Source organism: Triturus cristatus, chromosome 1_1 (assembly GCF_964204655.1).
Source record: "Triturus cristatus chromosome 1_1, aTriCri1.1, whole genome shotgun sequence".
Taxonomy (NCBI): Eukaryota; Metazoa; Chordata; class Amphibia; order Caudata; family Salamandridae; genus Triturus; species Triturus cristatus.
In genome coordinates this window covers 541,583,112-541,604,950 of record NC_140579.1, presented here as the reverse complement: position 1 = coordinate 541,604,950, position 21,839 = coordinate 541,583,112, and the positions used below count along the sequence as shown (strand labels likewise).

Sequence of the window (21,839 nt, the reverse complement as noted above, 5' to 3'; positions counted from 1 at the left end):
ACAAGCCCTCTCAAAGGCTGTGAACCATTTGGTGATATCATCACCTTCCTCAAATTTAGGGACAATCCCTTTGGGGATTTTAAGGTCAGAAGTTTCCTCCCTATCCTTATTTTTATTATTGCTGCCATCATTGATGGGTGCTAAACCCATCTCTCTTTCTTTTTCTAGAGCCAGGAGCCTGGACTCTAGCTCTAGTCTTTTGGCCAGCCTCACAAGGCTGTCCTCTTCACTGTTGGGTCCCCCAGTGTTCTCTCTGGTACCAGAGCCATCTGTGTAGTCTCTAGGTGCCCAGATGCTAATCCTTGGATTGGAGGGTATGGGTGCCCTCTCCTCCCTAGGGAATAGCATGGGGGGGTTATTGTCAACCTCCTCTGCTTCCCTTTCCTCATCTGACTGGCCATCACCATGTTCAGATGGGTGGTCCTTAGCATACTCAGCCAAGAGCTCCTGGAGCCCTAGTTTGGTTGGATGCAGGCCCATTGGTAAATTTTTAATTTTGCATAAGGACCTCAATTCCTTGAAAGACAAGTGTAAGTAAGGTGTGAGGTCGAGCTCCTCCACCAGGTCCATGTTATTATTATCACTAACAGCTGGGTTTGTTTGAGACATTCTAACCTGACAGTTCTAACCCTCTACCCTGACTATAGTGACTTTTATTTTTCTAAAATTCTAATGGGACTTAAGCAAGGCCCTAGCAAGACTTTTAGTAATTTTGGAAAAGACCAATCAGAATTCTAAAGGCAATTTTTAAGAGTTCTGTCGTGTGATCAGATGGTAACCAAATAGTCCAACAAATGCAAGTTTGTATCCCACCGCTGATCCACCAATGTGAGAAAGTGGCTCTGTATATACTGTTCCTTAATAGGTACAGGGTGTACAGAGTCCACAGTCCCCCAGGGTTTGACAGAGGTTAAAGTTAGATATAACCTTATTCTCTAAAGTGGTAGCTTGGTCGAGCAGTAAGGCAGTATCAGACGACAGTATAAAGCATTTGTTGTACACACTCAGTCAGCAAATGGTTTCACACACTCAATAACTGAACTCTAGGCCAATGGTTTATGTATAAAAAATATATGCTTGTTTTATTTTAGAACCAACACTTCGATTTAAAATATACTTTCTCAACAGGAGATGTTTCATATAAATACTTTTGCAATATGCAATAGACTTTAGTAAACAGTTACAAGTGGTTGCAGTAGGCAACTCTATTTTTAAACACAACAATACATTGAGCTCAATGGTAAATTCAAGTTATTTGCAACAGATTACCTTTTAGATTACTTTTGGAATTCCAGGACTGGATCCTAGATTCAGTCCTGGTTCAGTTCTCAGAATCAAGTGAGGAAAGTCGACTTAAGTACTGTAATGATTTTTAACTAATATTTAGCTATTTTAAAAGTTGACACTTAGAAAACATTTCAGAGAAAACAGTCAATGATTCCCTATGGAAGAAAATTCATGTTACAGGTACAGTATGTTCTCGTTACTTTTGTAATCCAGTACCGGGTGCCTAGACTCAGTACTGGGACCTTTATCCAAAACAGGTAAGTAATTACATTTTCAGATATTATACGATTTTTGAAGAATATTTAAAGATTGCAGAAATCGACACTTAGAAGAAATTTCACAGAAAAACAGTCAATGGTTTCCTATGGAGGAAAATTGAGTTAAGGGTAAGTACAGTTGTAGATATTTTTCAGAGTCAGTGCTGGGCACCAAGATCCAGCACTGGGAGCTCACCTAAGAGCAGGTGAGTAAATTCATTTTTGTCACTCGGCTGATTTTTGGTGAACATTTGAAGATTTGAAAAGTCCACACTTAAAAGAAATTTCAGGAAAAAACCAGTCAATGTTACCCTATGAGGAAAATAGAGTTTGCGGTTTAAGGGTAAGTACTCGACTGGCAGAGTTGAGGTTCTGGGCACAGACTCAGGGGTCTCCCAGGGTCAGGTAGGTACAGTTGGTTCAACCTCAGCGGCTCGGCGGCCGGGTGCAGAGAGAGTTAGGCCCAATGTTATCCTATGAGGGATAGGGGGGCCTTGTTTGGTGGCTGCTGACTGGCAAGCCACTCGGCTGTGGGAGCTGGGCTCCTGGTCACTTACTCAGGGCAAGTAGGGAAGTAGGTAGGTGTAGAGTTTTCACTGCCAGGGGCACTCGGGCGGATGGGTGCAGAGGGCTTTTGAGCCTTCGGGCGCTCAATGGATTTCAATGGGAAATCTCCGGTTTAGAAAAAGACTACAAGCTCGGGGACGAGGACTCATCAGGTGCCGCCACCACCACTTTGTGGGGTAAGTTGGGTAGTTGGAGGATAGGTAGGTACCCCGGGATTGGGCACAGGGGGCCGTGGGGCGCCGCGTGCAGGGGTGCCTTTAGGTGTCGCGAAATCTTACCCTCTGTTGATCGCGGTTGGGGGGGCACCTTGTTCTGAGGCTGCAGGCTTCTTCAGGAGTGTCGAGGGAGGTCCTTGGGTGCCGGACTCAGGGTCACAGTCGCCGTGGGGTCGTCCTCAGGGTCTTTGTTCACTCCGGCACTGGCCAGGCTCGGCTGGTGCAGAGTGTGCTGGGTTCGCGGTTCCGGGCTGCTGCCAGGGGTTAGAGATAGGTTTCGAGTAGAGCCTCTACTCATGGGAGTCCCAGGGGCTTAGAGCCAAAAGGTAGCCAGGTCCTCCGGGGGTGGTGAGGTTGCTAGCCACAAGAGATGCCGGCTGGAGCAGGAGCAGGTTCGAGGGTCGACAGGCCGGTAGAGCTGGGGCCAAAGCAGTTGGTGTCTTCCTCTTTTCAGCAGATGCAGGGCAGGTCTTCTTTCTTCTTGCTCTTCGTAGTTTTGAATCTGGAATCTGGGGAAGGAAGGTTCAGGGTGCCCCTAAATACTAGATTTAGGGGTGTTACAGATAGGTGAAGGGCAGGGACCAATGGGTCCCCGTCCTGGGGTGGGTACACCCCCTATCCTGCCTCTCTCCTGTGGGAGGGGGGCAGTAGCCTAGTCCTGATAGGGTAGGGCTCCCCATCTTCAAAATGGCGAGAGCCCGGAGATGTGCTTCACCTCGCCTCCCCCACCTGAGGGGTGGGGTTGGCAGGCTGGCACATCCCCTGTCCTTATTTGGAGTTTCCGGCCAAAGCTTCCCGCCAGAGTGGGGGGTTGCAGGGGCCTGGGGAAGCTCACAGAGGCGGCATGCCTTTGAAGCTTCCCCCTGCCCATCCTGGGGGAGGAGATTTAGCACCTCGCCCAGGATGTGCATTGTTGCAGGACCAGGAGAGCAGGGGCTCTCCTACCCAGGGGTCCAGCAACATGTCTGCTGGGTGGCAGCCTAGGCAGCCTCAGAGCAGACGTGGATTTGTAGGTTAGGTTTAAGGGGGCACCTCTAAGATGCCCTCTGGGGTGCTGGGTACATTAAATCCCACACTGGCATCAGTGTGGGTTTAATGTGCTGAGAAGTTTGATACCAAACTTCTCAGTCTTTAGTGTTGCCATTATGGTGCTGTGGAGCTCGTGTTTGACGAGCTCTCAGCACCATGTACTCTTAAATGGCAGCACTGCACTTACAGGGCTCAGGAATGGACCTGGGCACTGTAGGGGCACAGGGCTCCTGCTCCTGTGCCCACACCATTGGCATAAGGCACCCAGCTAGAGGGGTGACTGATGTATGCCATGGGAGTGTAGGTGTTGGGCATGGCACACAGGGATGTGTGCCATGTCGACTTTGTTTTTGTCTTGCACCCAAACACTCAGCCTGCAAAGGCAGTGTGTGTGTATAAGGGTACAGGGCCTCTAAGGGTGGCACAAGGAGTGCTGCAGCTCTTAGAGGCCTTCCTTGGTCACAAAGCCCTGGGTTCTTAGGATACCATTTACCAGGGGCTGACATGTGGCCAGGGTTTGCCAATTTGGGTTTGGTTTATTTTAGGGAAGGAACATAGGCCCTGGGCACCTGATTGGCAGGAGTCCAGGGCACACTCAGTCAAAGTACATTCAGCAATTCAGCAAAAAGTGGGGGCATACCATGCAAGATAGATGGCACTTTCTCAGTCACCCCTCTACTGCAGTCGAATAGTAGCAATGTAATTGTTTATAAATTACAATCTGCTAGCAGTGATGTCACTTCCAGTAAACTGATAGTTACATAATTCTTGTCATTCGTAGTGGTCCCATCAACTGCGCTAAGCTGACACAAATGATGTTGCCTCCTATAGTTGGACAGTAGCCACCCCATGGCCTGAGCCTAGACAGCCATTATGTAACATCTCTTAATACAATAACCTTGAAAACCACGCCTGCGCTCGGAACAGTTTCTTTATTTAAAATCTCTGTATTTGGTTCCTCAGTGGTTGTATAACTATACACGATAAAGAACTGAAAACCATAAAATATAAATGTAATCCGATACCAGGGCTATGTCTTCTTGTAATCTGATGTGTGGTACGACCTTTGCTGCCTTCTTCAGGATGAAACCTATCTGCAGTCTTCTAGAAACAAATATGATGCGAGACCAATAACAGATGCATCATTTAAAGCATTCTGAGGACGGGCTCCTCTTCCCTGGTCCTTACCAAGTCTTCATTCAGTCATTAAACTGTTCATGGCCTCGGTTTATTCCTCTGAAGAGCATCCGAGTTTGAATCGTAACAGATTATAAGCACCATCAGACACCACACAGCGCACAATGCCAGAGTTTGTATGGGCTAATCGGGTTTATTTTTGCTGCTTCTCCAGTCTGAATACATCCATGGTGTTGATATCGTCCAAATTTGTATTTGCACATTGCAACTGAAGTGTGATCGATATTGCCTAAGTTCCTTGATATGTGTGTAATATTATGTACAGTGTCTCGAGCCCTCCCCCCAATGGCCACATTCCGAGAGAATCTTTCTTGCGCCTGCGTTGAGAAAAGGAGAGCACATTCTGATTTACTCAATGTAGGACAAGAATGTTTTTATTTTTGTTGCATACCCCTAAATAACCCCAGTGGAGCCGATTTATTTCCACTTAGTGGTGTAAGTGGGAGCCCATCATGAGTTGCGCAAACCTTATCCATCTCAGCAGTGGTGTGAGAATCCCCAATGGCGTCAGTGGTGTGAGTGGGCTGATCATGAGTGGGGTAAGCCTTACCCATGACGTCAGTGGTGTGAGTAGGCCTATCCTGAGAGTGGTGTGAGGGGGCTGATCGTGAGGCACGGTCACCATAATTGTGAATATTTTGTAACAATAGAACTGAGTTTGTGAGCTTCACAAATCAACGCCATTAAACACCTTAAAACAGCATGGGACAGCAACAACAATGCGATTTCTAAAGAGTGATTCTCTCAGCCACATGCCCAATTCTCCTCGCTGCATAAAAGCCCGCCAGGGGCGGGATAGAGCAGTGCAGTCTCCCTCACCCAGTGGCCTTAAGAAGGAAATAATTTATGGTGGGCGGTAAGGCCAATAACTTAGCTCCTGGGCCTCAGGGTTGGCGGCCTGGCAGGACAGGTCTGAGGTGTAGACCATAAACTGTGGAGTGCATGCACCGTATGCCTCAAATATTTCCAAATACATTCACTGCCAGTGCCGACTCCAAAGGTTGCGCTGGGCCTGGTGTGTACTTGCAGAGCTGCTGTTATAAATTGCACTGACTGAGGCCAGTCCTCCGGCCCTAGGCCCACAGTAGGAGCTAATGTCTATAAAGGAAAATAAAGGCAAGTGCATGCGTGCTGAGCCAAGCCCCATGCCGTGGTTCCTCATAATTGCCAGTGTGATGTGCCAGCAGCACAGTAAATCACAGCAAGCCGGCGGGGTTGGGTCCATTGTAGGATCATACCACAGCCAGCCACCCACAGTACAATGCTCCGTGGTTGGTGTTAGTGCTCACTATTTGACGTAGTACCAGGACAAAAGTGCTGTGACTGTCTGAAACGCCGTAACGGCAAGCAGCATGCAGTTCCCTGTCTGCTGTGACTGCATTAGGCCTGCACTGCTTTCAGGTACCGCACTCCTCCTGCACTGCCACAAGAGTGGCCACTCTGAGGTGAGAGGGATAACTTCACTACAACAGTACGATGCTCCATGGTTGGTGTTATTTCCACACAGAGACAATGCCACATTAACAGGCGTGTGCGCCTTCATCCACTCGCAAGCGAGGGCTTGTGATGTATGCACAGACCTGGACATTAGCTTAGCGACTTTCCCTAAAAACTCTTCCCTGTATCCCTGACACCGCATGTTTGTGCTCACAATCCATGTAACCATGACACCAGATGCTGATTTTTAGGTCTCGTCTGGCGTTAGCAGCGCGCATGTGCTGCTATCGCCATGACGAGGGCCTTTTGGAATCGATACGATTCCAAAGCGTGCACGCGGAGAGACAGAAGAGACAGAAGATGTGCACGCGGGGATTGGATGCTTTACTGACGGCGTGATACACTGGGGACTTTTTTTTTCTCCACCAGTAAAGGCAGTCCCGCGTGCACATCTTCTGTCCGTCCCATGACGGGCCGCGCTTGTTTCAACTTCCTTTCATTATACACTTCTGCCATTGCCCTGGGGTGACGTGGTACTCACAGAACCCTGGAGGGAGGGGTTAATGAGTGAATGAAGCTGTAGACACATGCGAGCTGCCAACTCGCATTGCCAGGTCGGTTGCCCAACCTCACCTGGCCTAACCTGTTCTTTACGGGTTTAAGGTGTGAGCTATATGCAAATAGGTTAAGGTTTACCATCCTTCTCGGATTCCCGGGAGCCAATCAATATGTACGGAACTTCAGCCAGGAAAACCCCCTCCCTGGGCTGCCACAGGTTCCTCGCTTGCTGTCCAGGCCGCTTATTTGAAATTATCATGTGAGCCCTGTCTCCACACACTCGAGGCGCTGCATCTTTGGTCCTCTAGCCGCTGTCCCGGCCTAGAAACTGACCCCGTGTGGGCGACTCCCCCACTCCCCCCCCCCCCCGACCCAGCTCCGCGTTTCACCTCTAGGGACCAGCCACTGACGTCCATTTAATGAGGTACGCTTGTGTTTTGTTATTCCGTCTCTGCACAGTGGTCGCTCTGTTTTAGTGGCGGCCGGATGGCTCAGTGAGTTAGACGGTGGTCTCATCTGCCTGTCACAGGTTCTACTACCGCCAAGGGCAAAGCAGGCTTTTGTCCGTCTCATATTGGTGCGTTGTAATCATTAAACAGGAAAGCACCTGTTAGTGTTACCTCTTACAAATGCCATGAAGCACTACATAAAAATATTATTCATTGCTTATAATAACAACTATCAATTAAGTTGAGTAGACACTGTATGAAGTGCAATATAAAAGCGCGTTATTCAGTGGGGAAATAAGAGCAGTGCCTAGATATTGTTTGAGGCGCTTGAAATGTGACTTATTGTCAAGTTAAGCTATAGAGACCCATAACGAGTGGGTGGTGGCAAACTTTTGCCATGCATTTCATGGGGTGTCCCGCACACTTTAATGTTGCATAAAGCGCGTATTATACCTTGGTCACAGCAACAACATTTATATAGCAGACTCTACCAAGTGCCTTGTTTCTCCGTGCTCAGAAAATGTGTTATGACAAACGAATTCACTTTTAAAAAGATGATATGTTGAGTGAAACGCCCTGGATTCAAACATTGGACTTTCAAATCACCCACAGACCTCTGCAGTAGTTGCAGCACCAGAACACCGAGGGTTCTCATGTTTTTTCCGCCTGATGGTGACTTGGAAAGTGTGTGCTGTGAAATGAATTCTCGTGATCTTCACACCTGCTTGCAAAAGCCGAAAGCCACTGCTTAGTTGGAACTTTCACCAGCAGATCAAGCGCTGATAGCGCCGATAACGCTTCCAGCTACAAGCAGGGCCGGCTTTAGCGCTGGTGGTGCCTTTCGCGACAATGTTTTTGGTGCGCCCACCAATGACCTCTTTCACAGATTCCCTCATGAACTGCTATCCCAAAAGGGTTCTCTGTGACAAAAGCAGCTACCCACTGAGCTATATATCCACATTAAATACAGTTCTGTGTTCTTCAGGGTATACGTTCTTTACAGCAGGAACATTAACCCTCTACGCTACCTCATTTATTTAGAAATTTGTTTATTGGGTTTTAGATGGTATACAGCATATCATGAAACAGAATAATGTGCAGCTACATTTAACTCATAACAAAATATTCATACTGGCGTACATACACCTGTAAGAGTGGGTGTATCTCTCGATTCCTTATCGCAATGAAGGCCCCTGCAACAGTGACTTCAACGATTGAACCGTTATACATCCTGAAGCCTTACCCCATAAGGGGTGGCCCTAAGGCAAAAGTTTTTCTGTTGCACCCTCTTTCCCCTAGTATTTCTCCATAAACAGATAACAAATGTATTTATCAATAACAAAGACTAAGCAGTTGGGTAACAATCGCCCCTGCAAAACAACCACAATGATAACAGCAGCAGCGCCCAGCGTTTGTCCAAGTATCATCTTCCCAACACCCCATGGGCCGCCTCCTCTCCAGCCCCGCACCCCCTGTTCAAGTCACAGTACCCTCTACGCTATCTCATGATAAGTCAAACTGCAACTAGACAAAACTTCGATATCTCTCCAGCAGGAACATTATTTAGCGGAAATATCTCGACATTTTTATTGCTGCCTAAAAACTGCTGGATACACAAGGAACTCTGCAGCAGGTGCTTTTAAAACCGGAAGGTATTTCTAAACACAGCCTTCTGAACCCCCCACCCACTGACGACCCTCTTCGCCCCCCTACACGATATCAGCGCTAGGTGCGGCTACACCGGGAGAAGCTACAAGCCTGCACCTTCATGGCGCTACGAGTTATTAGGTATTGGTATCCCAATGGAACAGGACTCACTTTTTTCCTTCACTTTGAAAGGATGAGAGGTTGAGTCGACCCTGCTAGGTTTCAAACCTGTGAACTGTGAATGTACCCTATTATAGCAGTAGGAGTTTCTATCCCGCCATCCTCAGACCCCAACTTTGGAAGGAGGCACATAGTCCTCTTTAAGAGCCCTTTTCAGCAGATCTCACCCCACAGATATCAGAATCTGCTTCAACGGGTCTGTGTGTCCCTATGCGATCAGCCTGTGTTTTTCCACCAGGGTCTTCTGGTCAGAAAAAAAAGTCAGACATTTTATTTACATCGCAGAGTGATTGGTTTTTGTGCTTCTTTTAGGTGTTTGGTGCACCAGAGACTAGCACCACGAAGTAACAAAGCGCTTTACAGAGAGCATTATTTCTACAGCAGCACCACCTCCGACACCGAATGTGTCACTGTAAAATGGGGCAAATCTAATCTCTTACATTACATATATTTGCAATCTGAAGCACAGGAGGGAGCAGGGCTCCTGTCACAAGCGTTTTGCGTGAGTAGTTGTGGCTCACTACTCACTTAACTGTGACTTACTCGGGTGTTCAAGGAGAATGACACACTCATGGAAGAAATCTCTGTGAAGTCATCCCAAAGTTATGTGCCCAGAATCACACGGGTTTTAGAATCCAAAGTATCAAAGGTGCGATTAGAAGCCAGACCTTTAGGCTCCAAGGTCTGCTGTTCAGCCATTACATCAGATCTTGTCCGTCACCTCAGCCTTTGACTGACACTCGCAAAGGTGTGTTTGTATTTTTATTTTTCAGCTATTGATGATAGTTTATTTATGTGATCCTAGGGAAATGAGTCAATTTACTTCTCACTCTACTACACAAAAAAGTAAATGCAAAAATACATATATGTTACGTTTTAAGGTAATGGTATATAAAGATAAGCTAGCTAGTTTTGTAATCAAAATGTGTCTTATAAGTAATAACTGCTGTCCGTATTGACTGTACGAGTTTGGTGGGATTTAATTTAATTTATAGTAAAAGTAAAACTTCCATATGTTAACTCTAAAGCTTGTCCTTGATAATAAAAAACAACATGATTATTTTACCAATATGGTACCAATGTTTGATTCCTTTAAAAAAAAAAAATGTGCATGTCTGTTTTAAACAAAACCGCAAACACATGGCATGATATCTCTTAATGTATATACAGGGGTTTATTTCATAGCACTCTCAGTTTTGCGAGATAACTACAGCCTAGGAAAACAAAGTGGCTTAGACTATGTATCTAGCTCAAAGTACAGCTGAAGCTACCTCAAGGCGCTGTGCTGAACGAAGGTGTCTGAGAGGTTTAGAATAGATGATTATTTAAACTCGTGTGAAATAGAAGTTTACTACCTATGCATAGAGAGTAGGGATAACATTCCAGAAACAAACCCGAGAGTCCCCATGGGACTACCCACATGATAATTAAACTTGCCCAGGGTCACACACTTGGTTCGGCGGGGTAGCAAGGGCAGAATTCTAGAGGTTCATAGCCGGGAGTTAAGAATGCGTGGACCTTATCTCCTAACATTTTCTCTGGATGAAGACAGTCTCAAGAATGTCTTAAGTCAGAAAAATACATTCTGATGACAAGTTTATTCGACCGAAAATCTCGTATGTCTGTAAGTAATTGTATATGGGGGTGTATGTTCATTTCCCATTCAGTAGATCTTGAATATTTTACACGATAAACTCCTGTAGCCTCCCTATTATATATTCCCATTTACTACCCCTAAATAAATAAAGTATGGCAGCCCCAGGGAGAAGTGCTGGTACAACCCTTGGTAAGGTATCAGTGCCTGAGGAGAAGTGTTGTCAATACTCTCAATAAATTACCGGAGCTCTGGGCGAAGAGCTGACACTACCCTAAAAAAAAGTACCATAGCTCCGGTTAGAAGTGCTGACACTAGACTAAATAGAGTATCATAGCTCTGGTGAGAAGTGCTGGCACTGCCATACATAAAGTATCACAGCTCCGGTGAGAAGTGCTGGCACTAGACTAAATAAAGTACCGTAGCTCCGGTGAGAAGTGCTGGTACTACCCTAAATAAAGTATCATAGCTCCGGTGAGAAGTGCTGGCACTAGACTAAATAAAGTATCATAGCTCCGGTGAGAAGTGCTGGCACTGCCATACATAAAGTATCATAGCTCTGGACTGCTGACGCACCGCTGCTGACACGCCGCTGCTGACACGACGCTGCTGTGCGCCTCACTGCTGACACACCACTGCTGTGCACTTCACTGCTGTGCACTTCACTGCTAACACACCACTTCTGTTGACACACCACTGCTGCTGACACTCCCCTGCTGTGCGCCCCAGTGATGAAGGCTGAATTTAATGCAGCCAAATTTGGAAGAGGTGGGCATGCACAGCACAGACCCACGTCATCTGAAGGAGTCAGGGCAAGGAGGAGGGTGCAAGAAGCTGCCAGCACAGCTACGATAGGAGGAACATTAGATAGGTGCATGAAAGACAAGGACGAAATCCATTTGGTCCCAAAGCGGAGTTACGCGGGCGGGGGATAAGAAGGTGGGTGCAACTAAAAGAAGTGGAGTAGGAGGAGGCAAGAGCTCTGAAGTAAAGAAACAACTAGCTCCGTAGAGCAGATGGACGACAAGGTGTGCTACCGGGTGGACGAGGCTTTACAGAGCAGATTAAGGCTTCTCGGCCCTCACTAAGGATAGTCGCAGGTGCAGGTAGAAGTGATGTTTGGCAAGGATTGTAGGGGAAGAGGACATGGGAGAGTTACACGAATAGAACAAGCTTTGAAAATGCAATAGGTCTCGCCTTTGATTAAGTTAAAGCCATTTGCTTTGCTAATGGTATTGTATAGCAAAGCAAATGGCTTTAACTTAATGAAAGGCGAGACCTATTGCATTTCCAATGCTTGTTTCTCAAGCGTCGATCACAGCAAGCTCGTTCCCTTACACTGCTTGGGAATTTCTTTCCCTCACTACAGCAGAGTTACTGTACGTCATTTCCGCATCTTTCGGCTATTTGCACTGTCCAGCACTCTGGTGCAAATCTGCACCTGGCCAAAAGTATAGAAACCTTCAAGACAAATTCGATAGAAAATAAACACACAGACTGTCTGCAGTAATTAACTACTCCGACGCTGATGATGCTGAATGTAATTTATACAGATACAGCTACACAGCAGACAGGAGCACGGTGAAAGGCTGGCTCCTCCACCAACAGCTCCGCAAACGATTCAAATGAACACTAACAATGGGTTACTAAGCAACCATAACATTCTATGACACGGTAAACTAGAGAAGAGAGTCTAATAACATATCCTCTCTCCTCCCAACAAAATAAACAAAAGACAATCAAAACAACAAAAAAACTAGAACAAAACTAACACTTGATATAGGAAAGGCAAATAAATGGTCACCTTTCAATCACAGTGACTATAAAAGACATATGTCCACATTCTCAATTACGATATCTGTAAGGTACATTTCTCGATCTATTGCTTCTTCTTAGAGAACCCTCCACATTTTTTGTATCTTGAGCAACATGAGAGGTTGAAGGTGAACATGGTAAACCCACAACCTCCTTTACCTTTACAATTTTGTTAGCATGCCACCATTTTCCTCCATCGACGTGTACAGCATTCCTTCCCACCTTAATAACCTGTACAGGACAACCAAACTTAGATTCACCTTTGTTTACATGTAAAGGAGTTCTAATGCGGACAAAATCACCTACAACAACATGTACAGATTTGACCCCACGTTTGTTATCAAACCACACTTTTTGTTTACGTTGGGAATTGGAAACATTTTCACGCACCAATGTCATAAGACTATCAACATCAGGAACAGAATTAAGTAATCTATTCATCCATGCAGGTTTGAAACTTGTATTGGCTCTTCTACCTCTCAGAAGTTGAAACGGAGAGACTTTGGTAGTGGAGTGTGGGGTAGTTCTATAGAACCACAACATGCTATCAATTGAGCTAAGAACATCAGCATTCCGAGATCTAGCCCACTTAATGCAATCACCCACCACCCTGTTCATGCGCTCGACCAGACCATTAGATTGAGGGTGATAGAGCAAACTTTTTACATGCTTGATATGACATGAGCGCAAAAAACTTTCAATTTCTGAACTAATAAATTGTGTCCCATTGTCTGTAACGACTGTATCGGGAAACCCTTCTCTCATGAAAATCTCCTTTAGGAAAGAGATCACAGAACGAGATGAAGTGTCCTTCACAACTTTAAGTTCAGGCCATTTTGAGGAATAATCAATCATGACAAAAATAAAACGACACCCCCCTGGCAATATTTCCAGTGGTCCCATTATGTCCAAACCAACCTTAGACCATGGTTCTGAAGGACATTCTATGGGGAGAAGAGGAGGAGTTGTCACCTTCAAACCCTTATCAGCTGAACGACAAATCACACAGCAGTCAATAAGTTGATTGCTATCACTATCCATAGCTGGCCACCAGAAAGACTGACAAACCCTTCGCTTAGTAAGCGTCGTACCCAGATGACCCTCGTGTGCTTTAGAAATAATACTCCTTCTGAGACTATGAGGGGCAATAAGCTTATCACCACTCAAAAGTACTCCATCCTCCACTGAAATTTCAGACTCTACTTTCCAAAAAGGTTGTAAAGATTGTGGGAGCACACGTTCTTTTGGCCACCCAGATTTAACTAATTCACACACACGTTGCAAAACTTGATCCTCACTGTGGGCTTTTACCCATTCATCAACTGAGTCAAAACCATGCTCATAGATCCACAGAGGCTACAAAACAATCTTCAGAGTCATCATCCCCAACCTCACAACCTTCCAACTTCCAATTGTCAAGTGGAAAACGCGACAATATAATCCGCTCTAAGGTTTCTACCTCCCGAGATGTGCTGTACATCAAACTGATACTGCATAAGGCGAGAAACCATACGAAGTATCCGTGGAGAACATGATTTACCAGTACACAAACTTAATATACTAACTAGGGGTTTATGATCAGTTTTTAATGTTAAACGTTTTCCCCAAATGTATGGTCGGAACTTTTCAACAGCCCACAAACATGAAAGTAGTTCCTTCTCAATCACAGAGTATTGTAACTCCGCATCTCTCAAAACTCTGGATGCAAACTCAACAGTATTTTCCCCAAAAGGAGAATCTTGGGTTAAAACAGCTCCCAACCCAACTTGACTTGCATCAACTATGATACATGAGGCGAGCGTAGGATCATAAGGTTTAAGTGCCTCACTCTTAACAAGTGACGATTTCACATATTGTAAAGCCAATTCACACTCATCAGTCCACGCAAAAATCATTCCCTTGCATAAAAGTGAACTGATAGGACGAACTATTGTAGCATAGTTCGGGACAAACTTGGAATAGTATTCCAGCAAACCAAGAAGTGATTTTACTCCTGCCTTGTCAGAAGGTGTTGGAGCACGAGTGATTGCGTCAAGTAAACCTTGCCTAGGCCTGATACCATCGCTGGAAATCAAATGCCCCAGATATTCAATTTCATCACAAAGAAATTTGCATTTCTCTGATTTAACTACCACACCCTGATTCTTTAACACATCAAAAACTTTCTTGAGCAGTAAATTGTGTGAAGGAATATCTTTTGAGTGAATTAAAATATCATCCTGAGAGACCAGAACTCCACTAATCCCACCTAAAATGCTTTGCATCACCCTCTGAAACACTGATGCCGCAGAGGCAAGCCCAAATGGCATCCTTTTAAACTGAAATGTGCCAAGAGGTGAAATAAATGCAGTAAGATGACGAGAGGAGAGGTCTAATTCAATCTGATAGGCACTTGCGAGATCTAGTTTTGAAAAATATCTAGACTCCTTGACACTTGATAAGAGATCAGAGATTTTAGGTAGCGGGTGGGAATCGACCCAGATCTCCTTATTGAGAGACCTCAAGTCCACACAGACGCGAAGTTTACCACACCTTTTCCGGGGAACTACCAAGGGAGAAAGCCAAAGTGAGGACTCCGTTGGCTCAATGATTCCCTGCTCGCATAACATTTTAAGTTTTGTCCAAATCATCCTTCACACTAAAAGGAACACCTCTCAATTTGTGTTTGACTGGAAGAGCACCTTCTTTTACTATGATTTTATGTCGAAAGCCCTTAATCGTACCCAAACTTTCCCCAAAGACAGAAGGGTATTGTTCCTTCCAACTGCCCAATTGTTGATCTTCCGTAATTACCAAGACCTGTTCACTAGTGCCTGGTCTGAGTACCATTCCGAACAATCCTTGATGGTACCAACCAAGAATATTAAGGCCCTTAACAGCAACATAAATCTTACCACAAATTTTCCTGTCTTTGAAAACAAGTTTGTCTTAAAAAAAACCCAAAAGGTCTATTTTCCGTCCCTCGTACGAGACTGGGGAGCGATCAGGAGGTTGAAGTTGTTTGTCACCCCATGTATCATAAAACAACTTTTGAGTAATCATTGTAATTCTAGCCCCAGAATCAACTAAGAGATTGAGAGATTTACCACCTACTATAATCTCTTCAACAGGATCCACACATTCAGATGAATCATTAACATTAGACACCATATCATGAAGGTCAGTAACCACAGAAATGATTTCAGGATCAGAATCCTGATCAGATTCAACAATACAGGCAACAGATTTGAGTGGTTTTTTCCTTTTCATGCAGACTTTAGCAAAATGTCCTATTTTCTTGCAATAATTGCACATAACATTTGCTCCTGGACACTTTGCACCTTTTTGATGAGGAGGATTTCCACATCGGTAACACATGTTCCTTCTAATTTGAGTTTGATAAACACTGTTGCCTCCACTAATGTGTTTGCGTGAACTGATCTTTGTCAATGAAGATTTTGATGCACTTTGTCTTAACCTTGGCTAGTAATAACATTAACAGATTCTGTAAAATTCTCCTCCAGTTCTTTCAAAGAGGTCACCGAAGTCTCAATGCTTTTAGCTATTTTTATGGTTTCATCAAGAGTGGGATTTGCTAGAGATAGAAGTTTCTGACGAATCTGTTTATCTTTGCAGTGGCATACAAACTGATCACGGATCAATTGGTCAGTGAAATTTTCGAACTGACATAAAGAAGCAAAATTACGTAGTACTGAAATGTACGAATCCACGTCTTCACTATCACTCTGTTTGCGTTTGAAAAATTTGTGTCGTAACACCATTAGACTGGGTTTTTTGTCAAACCTTAACTTAAGTTTTGCAACAGTATCTTGAAACGCATCAACAATTTCGTCAGGAGGATAACTAATTTCGGGGAGGTGTTTGAAAATTGAACGTCCTTCAAAACCAAGGGCATGCAGAAGGAGATATTTTCTCCTTTCGCTAGAAAACCTGGATGCACCAATGGCACCCAGGTAGGTTTGAAACGCATCAAACCACACCTCCAACCTGACAGGAGGTTCTCCTGGAGATTCTAACAACGAAGGAGGTGGAGCTACACTGTCGACCAAATGAGGTTATATCTTTAACTAGGAATTAACATGTAGAATACACAATCCTAGAGTACGCAAATTAACTCTAATGCATGAATTTACATGAAAATCAGCAGAATGTAGCCATGTGTAGACCAAAAAAAAAAAACTTATTTTCATAAGGTGTGAACATCAGTTAACAAACATTTAATTAAAAAAAATTATTTGTTGAAGTCTGTCCTTATTTGACTAAGTATACAAATAAATAGAAACAGATAAATGTGAAGTTAACTTAAATACATTTTTCTAATGTGTGAGCATGCTCCTTCAAAACACTAATATCTGCCTTTATTTTTCAAGTGAAGCCGAAAGACGTGCTGATCGTCGTGTGATGACAGCACTACTAATGCATTGAAATCGTTGATCGGCTGAGATGGCTTAGGTACTTGGTAATCCAATGTTTTTGAAGAATTTAGACGTGCCAATCGCCGTGATTGGCTGGAACGTTACTGACAGGGTGAATAAACGCTGTTGCGCGTTGATCACTTTGATGACGCGATGTCCTACAAGCTTACATTGTAGATCTGCGGCCTAAATCAGGCGAATCTGGGCCTGCAACCGTCAGTGCGCAACCGCGGAGATCAGCCAGCGCTTGCTTAACTGCGCAAGTCCGGACAAGAAGCGTAGCAATCTTTTAAAGAAACGAGGGTTTCCGTCGTGCACTGGTAAGAGTATTACTCTCTAAACATCCTTTTATTCGTAAGAGCTTGTTACTTAAATATGTAATAAATCAGCCTCTTTGCGCGATTCTGTATGAGAAGACTTTGCGGTGGAAGTCTAACGAGGTAATCCTTTATAATTAAATAAATAGTCTTACCGCAATTCGTCTTAACATAGAGCTTGTCACTCAGCTTTGCGCGCGTAGTCCGAAATGTGACTGTGTAGCACTCGATCGTCGCCACAATAATTGTAGTAATTAACTACTCCGACGCTGATGATGCTGAATGTAATTTATTCAGATACAGCTACACAGCAGACAGGAGCACGGTGAAAGGCTGGCTCCTCCACCAACAGCTCCGCAAACGATTCAAATGAACACTAACAATGGGTTACTAAGCAACCATAACATTCTATGACACGGTAAACTAGGAAGAGAGATAGAACACTGTCCTTACCAGATTCAATGAATAGTTTTATCGCGTCATACCTTGCAAACACCGAGTTATCTATCATAGCACACCATTTCCGTGAACAGCAGCTTGAATATCCTCCTCAACGCCACCCTGTCCGAGCGTTTGTTCCCAAAGTTGTTAGAAATCTGGCAAGAATACTCCTTATTAAAAAAAATAACCATACTTGTATGGTAATGACGAAAACATCACCAATACCCCAAACATGTGAATCTCACGTCCCACTGCAGGCCTGCCAATCCCGGGGTAGGATATCCTGCAGCTCCCAGGATTCGCTGCTGGTGTATTGCTGATTGGCTTAGGCTGCTAGGACCTGGAGAATCCGTACCCACTTTTATGAATGGTCCCCTTGTGATGACTGCATCACTGACTCTCTGAACGTAGCACGTGCTTACTTGGCTGACCCTTCCAGCAGCACTGATGGGAGCTGGCTGTCGACTCTATCCACCTCTTTAGTCCTTCTCAACCCACCTCAGCCAGGGCTTTATCGCCCCTTCACAAGAAAGGAGGTTGTGCTTTCTTAGACCAAATCAAGGAAGATGCTTCACCCCTCGAAACTGGCACCTCCAATTTATTCACCCTGACATCGCAAACTGCACAATACAATGTTCACACAAGAGAAACAATATCCAGTTCAACTCCGTCTCAAAAACAAGTCACAAACTGCAAAAAAGCTTTAACTCATACTTTACTCCTCAAACCCTCAAGTCGTCACTTCCCATCATTACGGTTAGGCTGTCTATCTACAGCCTTGGCCTATACTCGCTCAGCTACTAAGCACCCTCACGCGCAAACTCCCTGACAGGGCTTGGTGAACGTCACCCAGAGTCATACTAAGACCACTCCAACTCTGCTTCTAACTAGCGATCCTATAGGCACGGCATGCGGTGGGAAGTGTCTTAACTCACAGATGTAGTCCCAAGGGCTCAAGCTTTACTGCATAGCTACTCTTCAGCACTGTATGTGGCTTCACCTCGCCCTGAACACATTATATTAATGTAGGCCTTGTTTATATTAGATTTCTTCGAAGATTGAACCCTGTTTAAATTGTTTCAAATATATCTTGTACGCTGAGAAACATGGCTATCTTTCAGAAAAAAAACACTACACTCCGCATACATTTGATTCTACCTCATGCTTCTTTCTTCCCCTTTCTGTATCTTTATCTCGCTCTCTTTATAGTTTTTTATTTTGGCTCCTCCCATGTTACTGTTTTCCTACCTTTTTCTTACATTTTCTTTGTCCTATTTCTGCCTTTTTCTATCCTATATGGATAAAAGTCTGATGATTAAAAATAATTCCTGGTCCCTAAAAACGAGTGCCAGTGCCATCCCCCTGCAGCCACCCGCGCACATCAGCACTGCCCAAAGGGACACATGCCTCAAGGTGAATCAGTTGATGACCTCCGCTGTAGACTTGAGAACCAGAACCTCTGACGTGTCTAGCGCTTCTCCAAGAGTATGGATCTATTACCTTTTCTACAAGATGGCATTTGAACCACTACCTGTACGTACTTTATTCAGAATGAACATGTATGATTCTCTTCATGGGTTCAAAAACAAGCTGACCTGCTTAGATCCTGAGATCAGCCTCGGCTCATTCACTCAAGATTCCCAAGATCAGGAGATCACGCTGGGGCGGTCGCTCTACATCATACCCGGCGCACAAACTCGGGGAACTCCCTCCCACTTAAACTCTGAGTCTTGGAGCAAGAACTCCCCTTCCGCAAAGCTCTCAAGACCTGGCTGCTCAGGGAGTAACTACACCCCAAAGCTGTTCTTCAGTGGCTGTGAAAGCACTGGGAGGCCCATGGGAAGCCATGTGCTATACAAATACTGCAGAATAGAATAGGATCACATGTGTGCTCATGTGATACGAGGCACTCACTCTTCAGCTCTGAACTAAGAACCTTGAATGCATCATCTTATGTCATCGCTGCAAGGTGTTCCTAGCACGTTGGGCATGATGCTCACTGTGAAAATAAATAAGCAAAGCATGAGTACATGCTTACCCACCTCGTCTTCAGAGCCGATGAGGCGTGCAGTGACACCACTTGTGTAAATTCCACCATTTGCATCTTCGTGAATTTTGATGTTGGATTTTCTATGTCGGGACTCGGCATCTCTAGTACCATCAAACAAGTCCAGGATCTCCTCATTGTAGAGCTGTTATGAAGGAAATTGAAATGAATAGGCAATAATATTTATGATAAAACAGGTTTTTGCAGTGCTAGCTAGCATAGTAAATATTGCAGTTTCGGGGGTAATAAACTATGGAGGGAACAGGAGGGAAGAAGAAAGGAACAGGACGGAAGAAGAAAAGAACAGCAGGGAACAAGAAAGCAACAGGAGGGAACAAGAGGTAAGAAAAAAAACAGGAGAGAAGTAGAAAGGAACAGGAGGGAAGAAGGAAGGAAGCAACAGCTGGAGGAAAAAGAAAATTAAGCAAAGAAGACGGGAAATGCAGGAAGGAAGGACAGAAGGAAGAAGGATGGAATGGAGGAGGGAAGAAAAGTAGTGGGAAGGATGGATTGTAAAAGGGAGGAAAGAATGGAGGGTAAGACAGAAAGAGAGCTTAGGAAGGAGGGTAGGACAGAAGGATGGAGAGAAGGAAGGAAAGGAAATAGGGAACAAAGGTCGTGCATTAGCATCTGCGCAAGCAACATCCCCAGTCATTAATACTTTTTGGGTTCCGGAGTTGCGTGCTCCTCACCGAAAAGCGCATTGATGTCTCGTCAGTAGTAAGTGCTATATAAGTGCAATTAACACGCAGTAATATCATGCACGCCAGGTAAGCACCAGTAAAAAACACACACAAACACCGACACACGAATAGTCCCACCAGAAAAGCAGACACAGAATGGCATGAATGAACGGCCTGACAAGTGCATGCAATGTTTTACGTGGAGATACAGAAGTGCAGGGACTCACTCTCGAGAGTGCTGCATTCTTTTGAGAAGTGCAATTAAATGCATTGCAGCAGTGCTGAGACATACAGGTACTGTCCCTTTCAAATGAAGGAATGGCAGGTACTCAGTACGGGTAGTACCTGCCCATTTCAAGCACTGATGCAATGGAATTCTAGAAGTGCAGGCACTCACTCCCCCAGAGTACCTGCCTGCTATTTGAAAGTGCTGGTACTCTTCCATTCAAAGGCCTACACCCCTGCTGAGAAGCAATAGGTCTCGCAGTTACACGAGTTAAAGCTATTGGCATTGTAAATGACAATGCCAATAGGCATTGTTATTTGCAATGTCAATAGCTCAAACTCGCGTAAATGCGAGACCTAATGCATTGCAAATGCTTGTTAAAAGTAGGTGCTGAGACGGGTCCCTATCGTGCTGACCTACTGCTAACTGCCGTGCAGGAGAAGGATATATACATCAGTACTGCCGCGATTGCCTGTTCGGTGAAGAAGTCATATTGCCCCAAGAAGAGAGTGAACCTTTTCCTTGCCCAAGGGAGGAATTTGTGCTCGTTTGCCTCCATCACCTCCCCACAACAGCTGCTGTCTGTCTGCTGAGAGGCTGTGTGAGTTGGCGGGCTGCATAAAGAAACACATACAGCGCTATCCGCAGGACACCGATGACCGATGCATTTTGGCCCATCAAGGTATGATGGGGCCCACAACATGCCATGACCCCTACCTAATGAGGTACCAGTAAGCTGCCCCCACCTGCCAGCGCACATGAGTGGCACTACTGTCAGGGTTACTCTCCTATGCCACGGTCTCTCTGGTGGAGGCCCTCTCCCCCACTTTCTTAGTGTATTAGGACATGATTTGTGGCTGCATGTCTGCACTCCATCCTCTATCATTCATTAGTGTGCCAAGGAGATTTACTGGAAGACACCATTTAAAATTAGGGATTTTTAATAAAACTGAAGTTTCAGTTTGATTGAGTAAACGAGTGATCAGTTGAGCAAACCAAGTCAGTGAGTAAGAGTGCACTAGAAAGTGAGTAGGTGAGTGAGTGCCTGTCTTTTTGGAGCGAGTTAGACATTGAATGAATGAATAAATGCCTATATGAGGGAGAGAGGGAGAGAGCATGTATTGAACCAAAGATGCACTTCTCATTCTCAAGGCCCTGTCCTAGACAGGGGGATTGTCGCATTGAGACTTCAGAATCATGGAACATAATTGATGTCGGTTTCTTGTGAGCAAAGAGGCTTTTATTCTTCAATTTACTTACTATTCTTTCAACGGGCAATGAGGAACTTTATCATTCAAATGCAATAACTCCCATGATAGCTAGTGGAAATTCATCTCCGAAAAAGGCATCCTTTACTTTATATACATCAAGTGTGGTTTAAAATACAAATCCACGTATACTCCTGATAACAGCTGCTGGCAATGCAGTGTTTGATCTTTACTCCAGGAGGTGTCCTGAGAGACGTTTAAAGGGTCTCT

The 21,839-nt window shown here is 44.8% G+C and overlaps 1 protein-coding gene across 3 annotated transcripts in view; it reads right to left on the bottom strand.

The window, feature by feature from the left end:
* KIF21B (kinesin family member 21B) overlaps positions 1-21,839 on the bottom strand; it is a 1,294,294-nt gene that overhangs the window by 662,387 nt on the left and 610,068 nt on the right. For 2 of the 3 annotated variants that reach the window (XM_085643182.1, XM_085643184.1), the window contains exon 4: positions 19,448-19,597. In XM_085643182.1, the coding sequence (XP_085499308.1) occupies positions 19,448-19,597 (150 nt within the window). Of the gene's footprint in view, positions 1-19,443; positions 19,598-21,839 lie in introns of all 3 variants that reach the window. The other variant, XM_085643177.1, reaches the window with a different exon arrangement.